This window comes from Bubalus kerabau, chromosome X (genome assembly GCF_029407905.1).
Source record: "Bubalus kerabau isolate K-KA32 ecotype Philippines breed swamp buffalo chromosome X, PCC_UOA_SB_1v2, whole genome shotgun sequence".
NCBI classification, from domain to species: domain Eukaryota; kingdom Metazoa; phylum Chordata; class Mammalia; order Artiodactyla; family Bovidae; genus Bubalus; species Bubalus kerabau.
In genome coordinates, this window is record NC_073647.1 from 119,053,056 (window position 1) to 119,065,641 (window position 12,586).

Consider the following 12,586-nt stretch of genomic DNA (forward strand, 5'->3'; position numbering starts at 1 on the left):
AATAGAATGTTTCAAATCAAAAGGCAAGTTTTGTTTTTTTGTATTACATGCATTCATTAAATTTATTTTGTTTGGAAATAACTTTGTAATTTTGCAAAGTTAAACCATCTCAGGCCACACAATCAACCACGTACAGGCTTCCTGCTATTTAATCTGAAACACTGCAGTGTATTTTCTGTTTTTACCTTCAATTTTTTCAAGTGATAATGAATCAACTGCTTTAAAAATACCATTTTTATCAATATTATCTTTGCCTCCCTTGTTCCTCAATGCCTAACAGTGCCAAGCCCATGGGAGATGCTCCATAAATACACAGTTCACCAAAAGACTAAAAGCCCACTATGAGAAATTTATTTTCAAGCTTGGTGCCAGGGAATCATAACAACAATCTTATTACACAAAAAACAAATTCCCATGTTTAAACCAGCACATGTGCGTTTAGTGTTATAACTTATTCTAATTAGGGCTAAGATATGGCTAACTGGTTTAAAGCTATACATGTTTATAGCATTTTCAAAAGAAAATAGTTACTGATTTCTGGTTTAATTCAATTTTTATAATATTAACTGTCTGAAATCTATGATTGTTAATTTTGGTGAATAATTTGAAAATATTATTTCATGATTTCTGGCATTTGCAATCCGCACTAACACTCAAGACTTTAATTTCTCTTTAAGCATTTTGTTGTTACAGAACTTGTTTTCAGGTTTGTTTTAGTTATAGTGACAGAGAGGAAGCAGTCTACTATACAAAATCTTGTTTCCCAACAAATTCTTCAATATATATTAAACAAGATTTCTTTAAACAGAACACATTTTAAAAAAGGTTATGTATTGATTGGTTGAAAAAAAAAATGTACCCAGAGGCTTGCACGAACCTAACTGTCTATCCCCCGGGAGCAACGACCTGGTGGTACTTGCTCAGTGTTCACAGTGACTTTCAGATCATTAACTACAATGAATATGGGAACCGCCTATACTTATTTACCGAAGGGACTCGCACAGAATTCTAAAACTAATGTAAGCCAATCCTAAAATAACTCTAGAGCATCACTGATGAAATGCAAACATTTACCAAAAAATTCCTCCAAATGTAAAACATAACGCCAACTGAAAGAAAAAGGTTAGTATATTAAGTATGCAACTTGGGCAATGAGAGGAAAAGAAAATGAAGTTGTGAGGGAAGAGGGAACCGTTTTATTCATCTTTAAGTTTTACATTAGACTTCCAAGAGGTTAAAAAAATAAATGTGCTGTTAATTTCACTTACTTTAAGAACTGGGCAAGAAACAAAAAAAAGGGTAGCTACCTGTGAGTCTGCCAGGAGTCCTCAATCAGCAAGATCTGCAGAAGCAGATCCAAGTAGGGCCGGAGTTCATAAGTGTAGGAATATGCCACCTAAAAACAGGTAAAACGTGGTAAAGAACTTCTTTAAAGCAGCAACACTGGTGATCACTTTGTGATGTGTAATGTATAAAAACATCAAGTCACTACGTTGCACACCTGAACTAGTATAATTGTATACTTAAAAATATAATAAAAATAAAAGAACAAGTTATAGAGACATATGAATGTATATTTTTCTTTAACCTGCCAGAGAAGTTCACTGAGGACAGTAGATGAGAACTGAGGATTCTCCCAGCAGCAAAAACGAAGCAATTTGACGGTTTCCTCTGAGTTGCTGCAGTCCTCAATGATTTTCTTCACATAACTTGTCCTCACAAATAAAATGTCTGCCACGTTCTGCTGAATTGGCATTATAGGTTGTGATAAATTAGGATCACCAAAAGGATTGGGAAGAGGAGGGTTACCTAGAACACAGATTTGTCGTCAATGAAAAACTAATCGGCTTCTCCACGAGAATATCCAGCTTTCACTACAGAAAATAGCTTTATCATTTTTTTTTAAAGAAAAAAATAATATAGATCATTTCCCAAGTACAAAGAAAGTAATATGAAGCATTATAATGATCAGATATATCAAGATGATAAAACATAAAAGTTAAATACCAATACTGGCATTTTCTTATTTCAAAGTTCGTTCTTAAACTACTTCTTAAACAAGATGCCAACCTCAGCAGCAAGTAGATAGAAAGATTCCCTTAAGCATGTGAAAACCATGCAAGACTCAAACTGTAAAATATTCCAAAGCATGGACTTTCACAGATTCTTGTTTTATACTGAAACTTCTTCAGAATCACTTTCAATATTTATGGTCAGTAGTACTTTAAAACCAATGTAAAGAAGAGAGCATTTGACTTTACCATTGATTGAAGACTGCATTCTTGATGAGACATTGCAACAGCGGATTAGCTGTGACACTACCGAGTATAATTTGCCTAACTCAGCATACTGATACTTGATGGGAGGACCCGGACCTTCGTCTAAAGACACAAGCATAAAGGTAGCAGGTACACTCAATTTCAGAAGCTGTGTCTTCTCTGCCACACCTACAGTACAGAAGGGAGAAGCAGGAAGAGAGGGGAAGAATTACATGAAAGAACTGGGACGGAAGGGCTTCATAATAAAGGAGTTATTTTTTCTACAACCTTTATGATCAGAAGATGACTTTTACTTGGCATTCAGAGTATTATTAAAAAATAAGAATACAAAAAATGATTATTAAAAAAATTAAAAGAACCAAAAATCTAATTGGAGTTAAATATTAAATGGTTAAACAGTGACTCTGACATTGCAATCTTCAGGACACTTCTATGGCCTGGGGAGTCTCAGGGACCAGCCTAGACGGCAATCCTAAATGAACGCCGAAAATGGAGAAATCAGAATTCTCTTATAAATTGCCTTTCTTCTTTCTTCTAAGCCAAGCTTCTTGAAAGACGCCTAACCTCGTTCCCTCTACTTTCTCGTTTGCCTGCTCTTCAACCCGTGCTTACCTGGCTTCTGCCCCTCTTTCTGGTTTAAAGTTAAGGAATAGTTCTCCAATTGTAACCATTTCACCCTTTCTTGGGTTCCTCTCATTTTCTTTCTACCTCTTCTTGTTCTTATTTGAGTCCTCCTCCTGTCTCTTAAAAAGTGATGGTCCTCCAAGTTCCCATGTCAGGCTATCTCCTTACACTGTATGCCTTCCCTGGATGATCAAACCCATTCTAATGGCTTCAAGTTCCAGCTATTTTTATTCAGCTGATTCAAAAATATTTCCAAATAGATCCTGTTCTACCGGACACCTCTATTTGGGTGTCACAAAGACTCAAATTCCCTGTCCATGTTCTTCCTGTGTCTGCCCTGCTCAGTACATGGCACTACTACCTGGTCAGTTTAGCAAGCTGGAATTCTGGGCATCACTCTTAACATCTCTTCCACATTACCCTTCCCTGAATATCCAATCACCAAATCCTACTGGCCTTACATCTAATGAAAAGCACCAGAATTTGTCTACTTGTATCCCCCTCACTGTCAATTTCTCAGTATAAGCCACATTTCTGTCGACAGGTGGTCTAGGATTAAAAAATCCTCTAGTCTTACTTTCCCTGTAATCCATTTCACACTGCAGCCAGGATGATCTTTCTAGAAGCCACGTCTATTCAAAATTCTATAATGGATCATCAATGCCCTCAGGATCAAGTCCAGAATCTCTCAAGGCTTGACAGAATAGCACGATTAGAGAATTCTGCTCACCGCTCCTGCCATCCCCATATTACATCAATTCTAGTCAGATTTAATAACCTTTCATTTCCTCCAATGAGCCATGCTGAATTTACTTCCAAGTCTCTGCACCTGCTGTTCACTCTGCATGGAAAAATTCAACCAATTCCTACAATCACTTTCTCCATTAAGTCCCACACACTCCCCAAATCTGGTCAGGTACCCCTACTGATGTACTTCTACAGCACGCTGTATTTCCCTCATTATTGTCACATATTTTATGGCAAGTACCCTTTAATTTGCTTCTATACCCCATTAGAAAGTAACAGTCTTATTTACTGCCATGTTCCAAGAAGTATAATAAATACAAGTCCACAATCCCTATTTGAAATCCCTAGATTCAAACAGCTCTTTTCATCAATATAAACAAGTTCACTCATAAAGTTGGTTTGAAAATCTGGCCTGAACTGACAAGAGCTATTACAGTCTCCCATCCAACCCCTCTCAGTGTGAATATTCATATGCATGATTACAAAGTGCTGTTCTGGACACTGCTCCAGGGATGTTACATAATTCATGGTATATGCACTATTTTACCTTTCTTAAACCTGAACACTTCTGAACCCCAAAGCCTATTGGTCCTAAGGATTTTGCATTAAAGTTTATAGACCTGTATTTGCTTTCAGCAGAGAAACTTTAGATTACATTATGGGCAAATGATGAATGCTTTTTTAGACAGGGAATACCTAAAAAAGGGAGTTGAACAGAGTATAATTTTTATAAATACCTAAGATTTGACACATCTAAATGTGAAGTACAGATTCCCCTTATGCTTGTTTGTGTAATATTCTTTTCAACTGCAAATATGCAAGTATCTTTAGTATGGGGAGGTAAGGGAAAAGACGACAAATACAAAGTAGAATGTTGCTGTGTTAAAAGGGTTATGGATCATTGGTAGATTAGTAAGTGACACACACAAAACCTGGAATGACAGTCATGTTTGGGTTTAGAATTTAACATAAATAACAGGCAATTTAAGTGAATATTTATATTATCCTCAACTTTTAATTTCATTTACTTCAACAAAATTTAAGTATAGACTAAATCCTTCACCCAACCATGGTGAATATTACACAATCATCTGGGACCTTTTAAAAATGTGGATTCCTTGTGTTAGTTCTGAGAATTCTTATTCCGTTGGTTTGGGATGGGGCCTAGGAATCAGTATTTTCAAAAAACCAGGTCTAGCACCACTGCTTTAGGAGATAAAAATATGATTAAGATACAGATTCTGACCTGTGTCTGAGCAGAGATAAGACACATGCATAAATAAAGTACAAGGTAAAAAGTGTAGCAAAAAGTTTCAGATAAAATTCATAGTAGGTTTTATGAAACATTTTCTATTTTAGACCAGGTTATATTTCATCACTTGACTTCAATGATTTCATTACTTAATACATTAAAGCAGAATTATGAAAATTTAAATTCTTACCTAAATTGGCATACATTACGAACAGGTTGAAATACTGCTGTAAATGACGCCCATGCTCTGAAACTTCTCTTCTCAGCAGATTTAATACTGCTCTTAGTAAGTGATCACTCAGGCTTAAGTTGTCATAAGCCTGTAAAAGATGAAAACATTGGCTGTTTTCTAGCAACAAGATGCAGGTACGATATAATTCTCTTTGCATAAAAAAGGAAGACGCACACAGACACGTTAAATATAGGCAGAAATTTCTAGAAGGACTGATCACACAAGGAACTATTAAAAAGGGTTGCTTTTTTAGGAAAGGGGATGAATTAAAATCCATGTATAACATATAACAGTAAGTGTATAATAACACTATTCATTGCTGGGAAGTACTTTTTAATGGAACTCATAGACATTGAGGCATCAGATCACATGGTTATTACATGCTCATGCACATTTATTAGGTAAACATCTCAAACAGATGCATATATGTGTGGCTTCAGCTTCCAGGAAACAGAATTCATGTGTAAGCATTTAATCATTAGAAGTAAACTGGGCAATTACCTGACTAGAAGGTCCTGGAGATGCAAAAGGCGATGGACATGGCCCATCTTGCAAGGAAAAATGTGCAATAAAAACTATCAGTTTTGCAAATGCACCTCTCACTTCTGCACTAGGGCACTCCAGAAGGTATTCAGAGAAGCGATTTGAAACATTAAAAAGGACATTATGAGCAAACCAAAAACGTACATTCTTGCTGTGACGAAGGAGAATACATAATGCATCATACCTAAGACAAAACAAACAAAATCCTAGGTTCAATGACAAAAACGATAACCCCCATTCCCTTAACATCTTACTATTAGAATAGTTAAGTAAATATTGTTAAATCAAGGTATGATATAAATGGTCTCCAAACTTCCACAATTAGAAACAAATTCATTTTAAGTTTTTACCTTTTTAACCTATGGCTGAATGTAATCTAGGGAAGCTAAAATGTAATCATTTTGTGATTAGATAACCTTTAAGTATCATCCTGTAATGTTTTGTACACAGAAGTCAAAGATATGATACACTATAACAGAAGCCGGCTCCTGAGTAATAAAGGGCCACATTCAATCTGAGGAATTACTTAAATATGATTTCTTTCACTACTGCTACCAAGATTTTTTAAATTCTGCATTCCAAATCTGAAACAAGATTATTAGGGCTTGGAAAAAAATAAAGCAGTATATTAAAGAACCAAACTAAATGCCAGTAATAATAGGAATGAAAATCCAAAACAATGTACCAATCACTGGCGGAGCCACGGACTATTTTCTTGGTGTGAAATCCTGTGGTAAAGAGGAACCTAGCGGCAAGCTGAATACTAATCATTGTGATTTCTTCTGCTTCAGGCAACAGGTGATCTTGCCCTATAAATAAAGTGCAGATTAAAAAATAGTCAAATTTGTATGCCCAAGCCCCGTTTTCATACAAATCTGCATTACCTACAATTTTCCAAGCCCCAACTATGTTAAAACCCCTGAGGCTACTTATGAAATAATTCTGTTCATTAAAGCACACTTCAACTAATGCTTGAGTAAATAAAAACAAACTGTTATAACAAACAAAAGCTCCTCTGTCTCTAAATACCCAGATAATATATAATGCTCAAAGGTAACAGTCATCTGAAACAGGACTTGAAAACAATCAGAAAGAAAGAAAACAAGCATGTTGATGCCTGCTAAGAAATCCTGCAAGAAGAGGTATGCTTTGTTACTAAGAAGCTAAATTCTTGATGCTTACCTGGAGGAGGATTTAAGTAAACACCATTACATGTAAGCAGTTTTTTCATAAACTGAAAATACTCCATACTGTATTGCATTCGGTTATGCATGAATTGCACGTTCTGTTTCCGTACACTTCTCTCAATGGCTGATGGCATAATAATCTGATGGGGTCTTGCGGTGATAGCAAGCTCTGATATGTATCGTATCAATTCATCGCCCTGGTCTATTGTGTCCAATCGTTCATAAAAAAGTATATAAGCATTCCACCACCTTTTCTGGCGCCTGTATGACATGCGCTTCATCATGTGATCGAATACTTCTCCCATGTACTCTCCACCGAAACACTGGTTTTTCATTTCTTCATCGTCATCCATTTTACATTCAGTTACATCTCCATCATCAAATTTATACCAACGGTTTCTCTCACCATCTCCTCCATTCCTTTGAATGATGTAAGAATAGTAATGTCCTCCGCTTGCTTGACCGCTGTGTACAAGCACCCCCACAAGTCTGTATTTCGTGCTTCCTGCTGTCTCACTGTCAGACTGCTCATTCTGTTGTATCAACTGACTCTCTGGGTTTACATTATCTCCTTCCAGCTTTGCAACACCTGCAACTGTGTACGGTTCCATGTCCAGCTCACGAGGAAATTCAAAATAATCATTAAACTTGATTGCACATTCTCTTTCCCAATCATAGTCGAATCGTTTTAGTTGGATAGCAAGAACAGGAGGCAATTTTTTAATAAGCAAGCGCTTTACAGTATCAACCTAAAATGAACAGAACAAATTACTAGATGTTCTTTTATAATCCACTGCAAAAAAACACCAAACTTTAAAACTCTATTATTAAATTCTCAACATTAATCTGAAATTTTAAGTGTTAACATAACGTGATAGTAAACATAATCAGAGCAAAAATTCTGTCAGTTTATAGTTTTAATGTTAACTAAAACAAGTAATACAGAAGTACTCTGATGCCACTTGCTACTAACTGCAAAAATTAGTGATTTACTCGCTGCCTGATTTCTAGGTTGGCAGTATTACCTAACCATTATTATCTGTCTGATATTGTTATTTTAATGAAGGTGTAGTTTGCTGTGAGCCAACTACAGAAATATAATAATAGCAGCCAATATTTATTGGGCAGTTAGGTGCCAAATTATATGCTAAATGCTGCCCCAGTAGTAACGTGTATAATCCTCACAAACCTCTCAAGCAGGTACTACTGAACCTTAAGCATGAGAATGAGGAGCAGTTGAGAGATTTAAGTAACCTGCCTCAAGTCTTAGAGCTTGAGTGGTAGGGGTATGACTTTACAGGTCATCTCAACCTCTAGATTTTAAAACCTCTCCAAGTGGTATGTAAAGTCAAAATAATACAGGTGACTTAGAGGTAAGAGGGCTTGGGAGCCCAGAAAGATACTATTAAATGCCCATAGACAAAAACCAATACCAGGTGAGTCAAAAAAAAAATTGATCCAAGTGGTTTTAAAAAACAGGTGGTAGAAGAAATCTTATGTGGCTAAATAAAGCAATTAACAGTTTGGTTTCAGCGAACTTCTCGGTCTTGGCTAGTAACTCTGGATGTGAGAGGAGCAATGTTTTCCTCTATGAGCTCTGTAGCTTTGCAGAGCTCAAGCAGTCTGGTCAGATATGGATGAAAGGTGCCTGTGTAAGTCAGACAAGAGATTGTGGTATTAAGCTATTGCGACCTCTAAAGTGATTCACTCTTATCTTTACCTGCTTCCCCTAGCCCTTTCTGGCACTAGCTTCTCTTTACCTGACAAACCCTTTAAGTTATCTTAACTACCTCTCTGTTACCACTGTTAACACAGCAGGGCAGGGAATAAAGAGGGCAAATTTTGAGAACAAATGAAAACAATCATTCTTCCAAACCCATTATATGTAACCATCATTATTTTAAACAAAACTGGGCAATCCATACCTTTTTATTGCATTTTTCACAATGATAAGCATTTGCACCTTCTAATAAATCTCCTTTGACATATTGTTCCAAAGAATCAAGAAGATTTTGGTGATTTCTAATGTCTACATTCAAAGTCGTAAAAGATTCTTCACACTCGTATCTAAAGATATTATTTAAGAAATGATCAAAGATAATTTATTCCTTAATTTTCTAAACATCTTACTTAATTATGGGCTCAATGTAAACCACTTTTGCAATATTTATAATAGAATACAAAACCCATTAAGTTAAAAAATGTACTCATAAATGACAGTTACCATTTACGGGCCATTTATCCTCTGCTGGGCACTACATTAGATTGTTTACACACTATACATAACAGGTTCTTTGTCTTCACAACAAATATTTTCCATGACCATCTCCACATCAGAGATGAGGGAAGTGGGGTTCAAAATGTGAAGATTACCAGGAGAAATGGTGTTTTGAAGCTAGATCTGTCTGGCTTCACAGCTCCATCTCTATATGGTCTACCATGCTCCTTCCGCCATCATCTGTTTAGATTATAATGAGCTAAATTTCTAAATGTTTCTCCTCTTCTATAATGGAAACATTACTAAAGCACAAGTTGAACATACAAATGAACATGGGCTAAGCAATCTGAATAGGAGCCAGAATCCCACCTTTTGGCAATATTCTACCAAAGGAATTTCAGATTTGTGAAGAGACATATTTATAAATTTAGAACATAGGATGTGAGAACTTCACTCTCAACCATTAAATTAATTCACTGAACAAATATATGCCGTGCCTACCATGTATAAAACACTGTGGGATAGTCAATGTTTAAGATGGTCCCTCGAATTAAGGGCTTTTCAATTTAGTTAATGAAATAGGCATTTATAAGTGACATGAATGGAATATGAAGTATTAAGCAAATTGTTATGATAACTAGGGAAGAGCCCATGGATGAGAAAAAAGAAGTCCGATTTTATGATTTCAGGTAAAAAATTGGTCATTCGAAAAATGAGAAGTCAGCAAAGTTTTTCTGTATGTGAAAGGCCAGAGTAAATATTACCAGTTTTTTTGGGCCTTGAGGTCCTTATAGCAACTACTCAACTCTGTTGTTACAGTGAGAGCAGTCAGACAGTTGGTAAAGGAGTGGGTATGTGCCAATAAAACTTGACAAAAACAGATGCAGGGCTGGACTTGACCTATGGTCCATAGTTTGTTAACTGTTATTCTAGATAAATACCCTAAAATAGACTGTCACAGGACTCTCATTTATGTAACCTTCTAGCATGGAACAGGACTAGTTTAGTTCTGGAGTAGGTATTTGAACTTCAGGAATTTTACTTAAGATTATATGCTCTCTGGACATTTTCACTTAGCAAAGAAAACCAGTAATTTCCCAATAATTTTGAAAACTGTCTATAAGAAACCAAGAAAAGCTGACCAAAACAGATAGCCAGAAAAATTTTTTTAAATCAGTATAAAATCAAGAGGTTAAAATGACAATTTTCTGGTCTACCTAATAATGCACAAAGTCTTTCAAAAGAAGCAAAAGTTGCCCACTCTGTGTAAACAATTTCATGGCCTCATTCAGAATGAATAGCTTAACATTTGTATATAATATTACCACTCCCTCAATCATTTCCAAAATGAAATGATTCTAAAATGGCTCAAAAATGAAGCACCCCCCACTAACCATCTACACACACAACCTATGACTATACATAATGCTCTTTTGTTCCTGTTGTTCAGTTGCTAAGTTGTGTCCTTGTAGAAAATACTGCCTTACTGTGATATTTTGGTGAGAAGGGACTTCAGTAACATTAATTAATTGATGACATACAAGAGAAGTTCCAAAGTAAAATTTCCATCAAGTAGTCATAAACGTGTATCAGTAGTAAACTTTAATAGTTATTTTAACTATTTTCAATGAGAGTTCTTAATCAACTTCCCTTTTAAGAAAAAAAAAAAACAAAAAAAAAACACCCAAACAAATGTTTATATTTTTTGCTATAAATGCTTTGTGTGGGAAACATACCTTAAAGACAATGACAGTAATCAACGCTATTTTCAAACAGTCAGCATTTCATTTGTATAGGAAATAGTGCCCCACACTTGTCATCTTCTAAACTTAACATATTTACAATATTATTAACTATTTTAAGATAAAGGAAAAATTCATTAGTAATACCTGTATATGCAAAATGCCATGTATTTTCTTAGGCATGATCATACATAAGGACATATAAGAGTATAAAATAGTAAGAGCTTAGGTGGAGTTAAAGGAACCAAGTATTATTTGACAAAAACAAACAAACAGATCCACAAAGTTCATGTAACTTTTCTGTTGTTAAACTTCATTGTAATAAAATGAGAAGACAAACAACCAACCTCCTCCAATAGTAAGGTACGCACAATATATAATTCATCCCATCTCAGGTATTTAAGTAAGTGGTAGCATACTTCACTTTTTTACGTAATTAATAATAAACAGTACAACATACATATAAAGTATGCAATTAGTACTCACCTATGTGGGCAGCCTTGGCAAATCTTCTGATCCGCAAAGGAACCTCCTAAGACTTTACTTAGCATAGCTGGATGTCCCAAGGCTTTCAAAGCTTCATCTAAACTATCCACCAATGAATTAAAAAATTCTAAAGCATCATGTTGTTCACGAAGATTAACAGGCTCACCCCAAAGCCTAAGAAATGAATGGAGTAAAATATGTAACGGGTGACAGTCCCAGAACAATAAATACAATATATTTTTCAGGGAAAAGGCAATACAACCAAAAAAAACACATATAAACTGAGATTTTACTCCTCAATTACATGAGGAAGTAGGGAAAAAAAGGATGCTCTTTATGTATTGATTGTTGTGTAGGAAAGTAAGATTCACAGCAAAAGTGGTACTTTACTAGGAAAGAAATACCACAAAACTACCAAGAAAAACTACATGGGTGATGATACTATATGCTTCTCATTGCACTGCATTCAGAGGTATCTCTTCTTGCCAACAAAGTTTAACCTGAATCTAATCATGGGGCAATAATTACACAAATCAATAAAGCACCATACATCATGACAAATTAGGGAGATTAATTTAGAGATGACTGAAGAGCTAATAACCAAATTCTTATGATTCTTTCTAGGATACCAGTCTGAAATTGGGGGGGAAAAATTACAAAGACTATTTTGGGGAAATTGGAATATATACTGATGACAGTACTGAATGCTGTATTTCATGCTGTGATAATTGTACTAAATATTATGTAGGAAAATGTCCTTATTCTTAGAGGATACACTTTGAGGCATATGAGGGGGATCAAGAGTAAGATCTCCAACTATCAACTAGTTTAGAAAAAAACAAATAAAAACCAAAACTCAAGTATACCCATAAGCAAATATGGCAAAATGTTAACTGGTAAATCTGGGTGAAGAATATGCATCATAAAGGTGATTCCTATACTACTTTACCTTTTCTGCTGGTGTGAAATTTTTCAACATAAAAAATTAGGGGTGCGAAATGTGGTTAACTCACCCACATGTACTTAAGAGTACATCACAGATCTAAAGTGAAGATAATCCAAAAGTGCTAGTCTAGACAAATTGAGAGCTCCACTAACAGGGAACAATGAACTCAGAAGCCAAAAAAAGCAAATGTATTACAAGAAGAGTGAGAATTATAACTGAATAACAAATTTTAAGACAAAAGTTCAAAAAGTTTAAGAGTAATAATCTGGAAGAGAAAGAACAGAAATGCTAAAAGCCTTATGGCAGAGATGGAACAAGCTAGAGAAAGAA

General features: G+C 35.3%; 1 protein-coding gene across 6 annotated transcripts in view; it reads right to left on the bottom strand.

Moving 5' to 3' along the window:
- USP9X (ubiquitin specific peptidase 9 X-linked) overlaps positions 1–12,586 on the bottom strand; it is a 115,212-nt gene that overhangs the window by 6,929 nt on the left and 95,697 nt on the right. For all 6 annotated transcript variants that reach the window (XM_055564328.1, XM_055564326.1, XM_055564327.1 and 3 more), the window contains 9 exons: positions 11,311–11,484; positions 8,790–8,931; positions 6,860–7,613; positions 6,363–6,486; positions 5,636–5,861; positions 5,093–5,222; positions 2,262–2,447; positions 1,589–1,809; positions 1,308–1,396 (listed from right to left, as the gene is read on the bottom strand). In XM_055564328.1, coding sequence (XP_055420303.1) covers positions 1,308–1,396; positions 1,589–1,809; positions 2,262–2,447; positions 5,093–5,222; positions 5,636–5,861; positions 6,363–6,486; positions 6,860–7,613; positions 8,790–8,931; positions 11,311–11,484 — 2,046 coding nt within the window. The remainder of the gene's footprint in view (positions 1–1,307; positions 1,397–1,588; positions 1,810–2,261; positions 2,448–5,092; positions 5,223–5,635; positions 5,862–6,362; positions 6,487–6,859; positions 7,614–8,789; positions 8,932–11,310; positions 11,485–12,586) is intronic.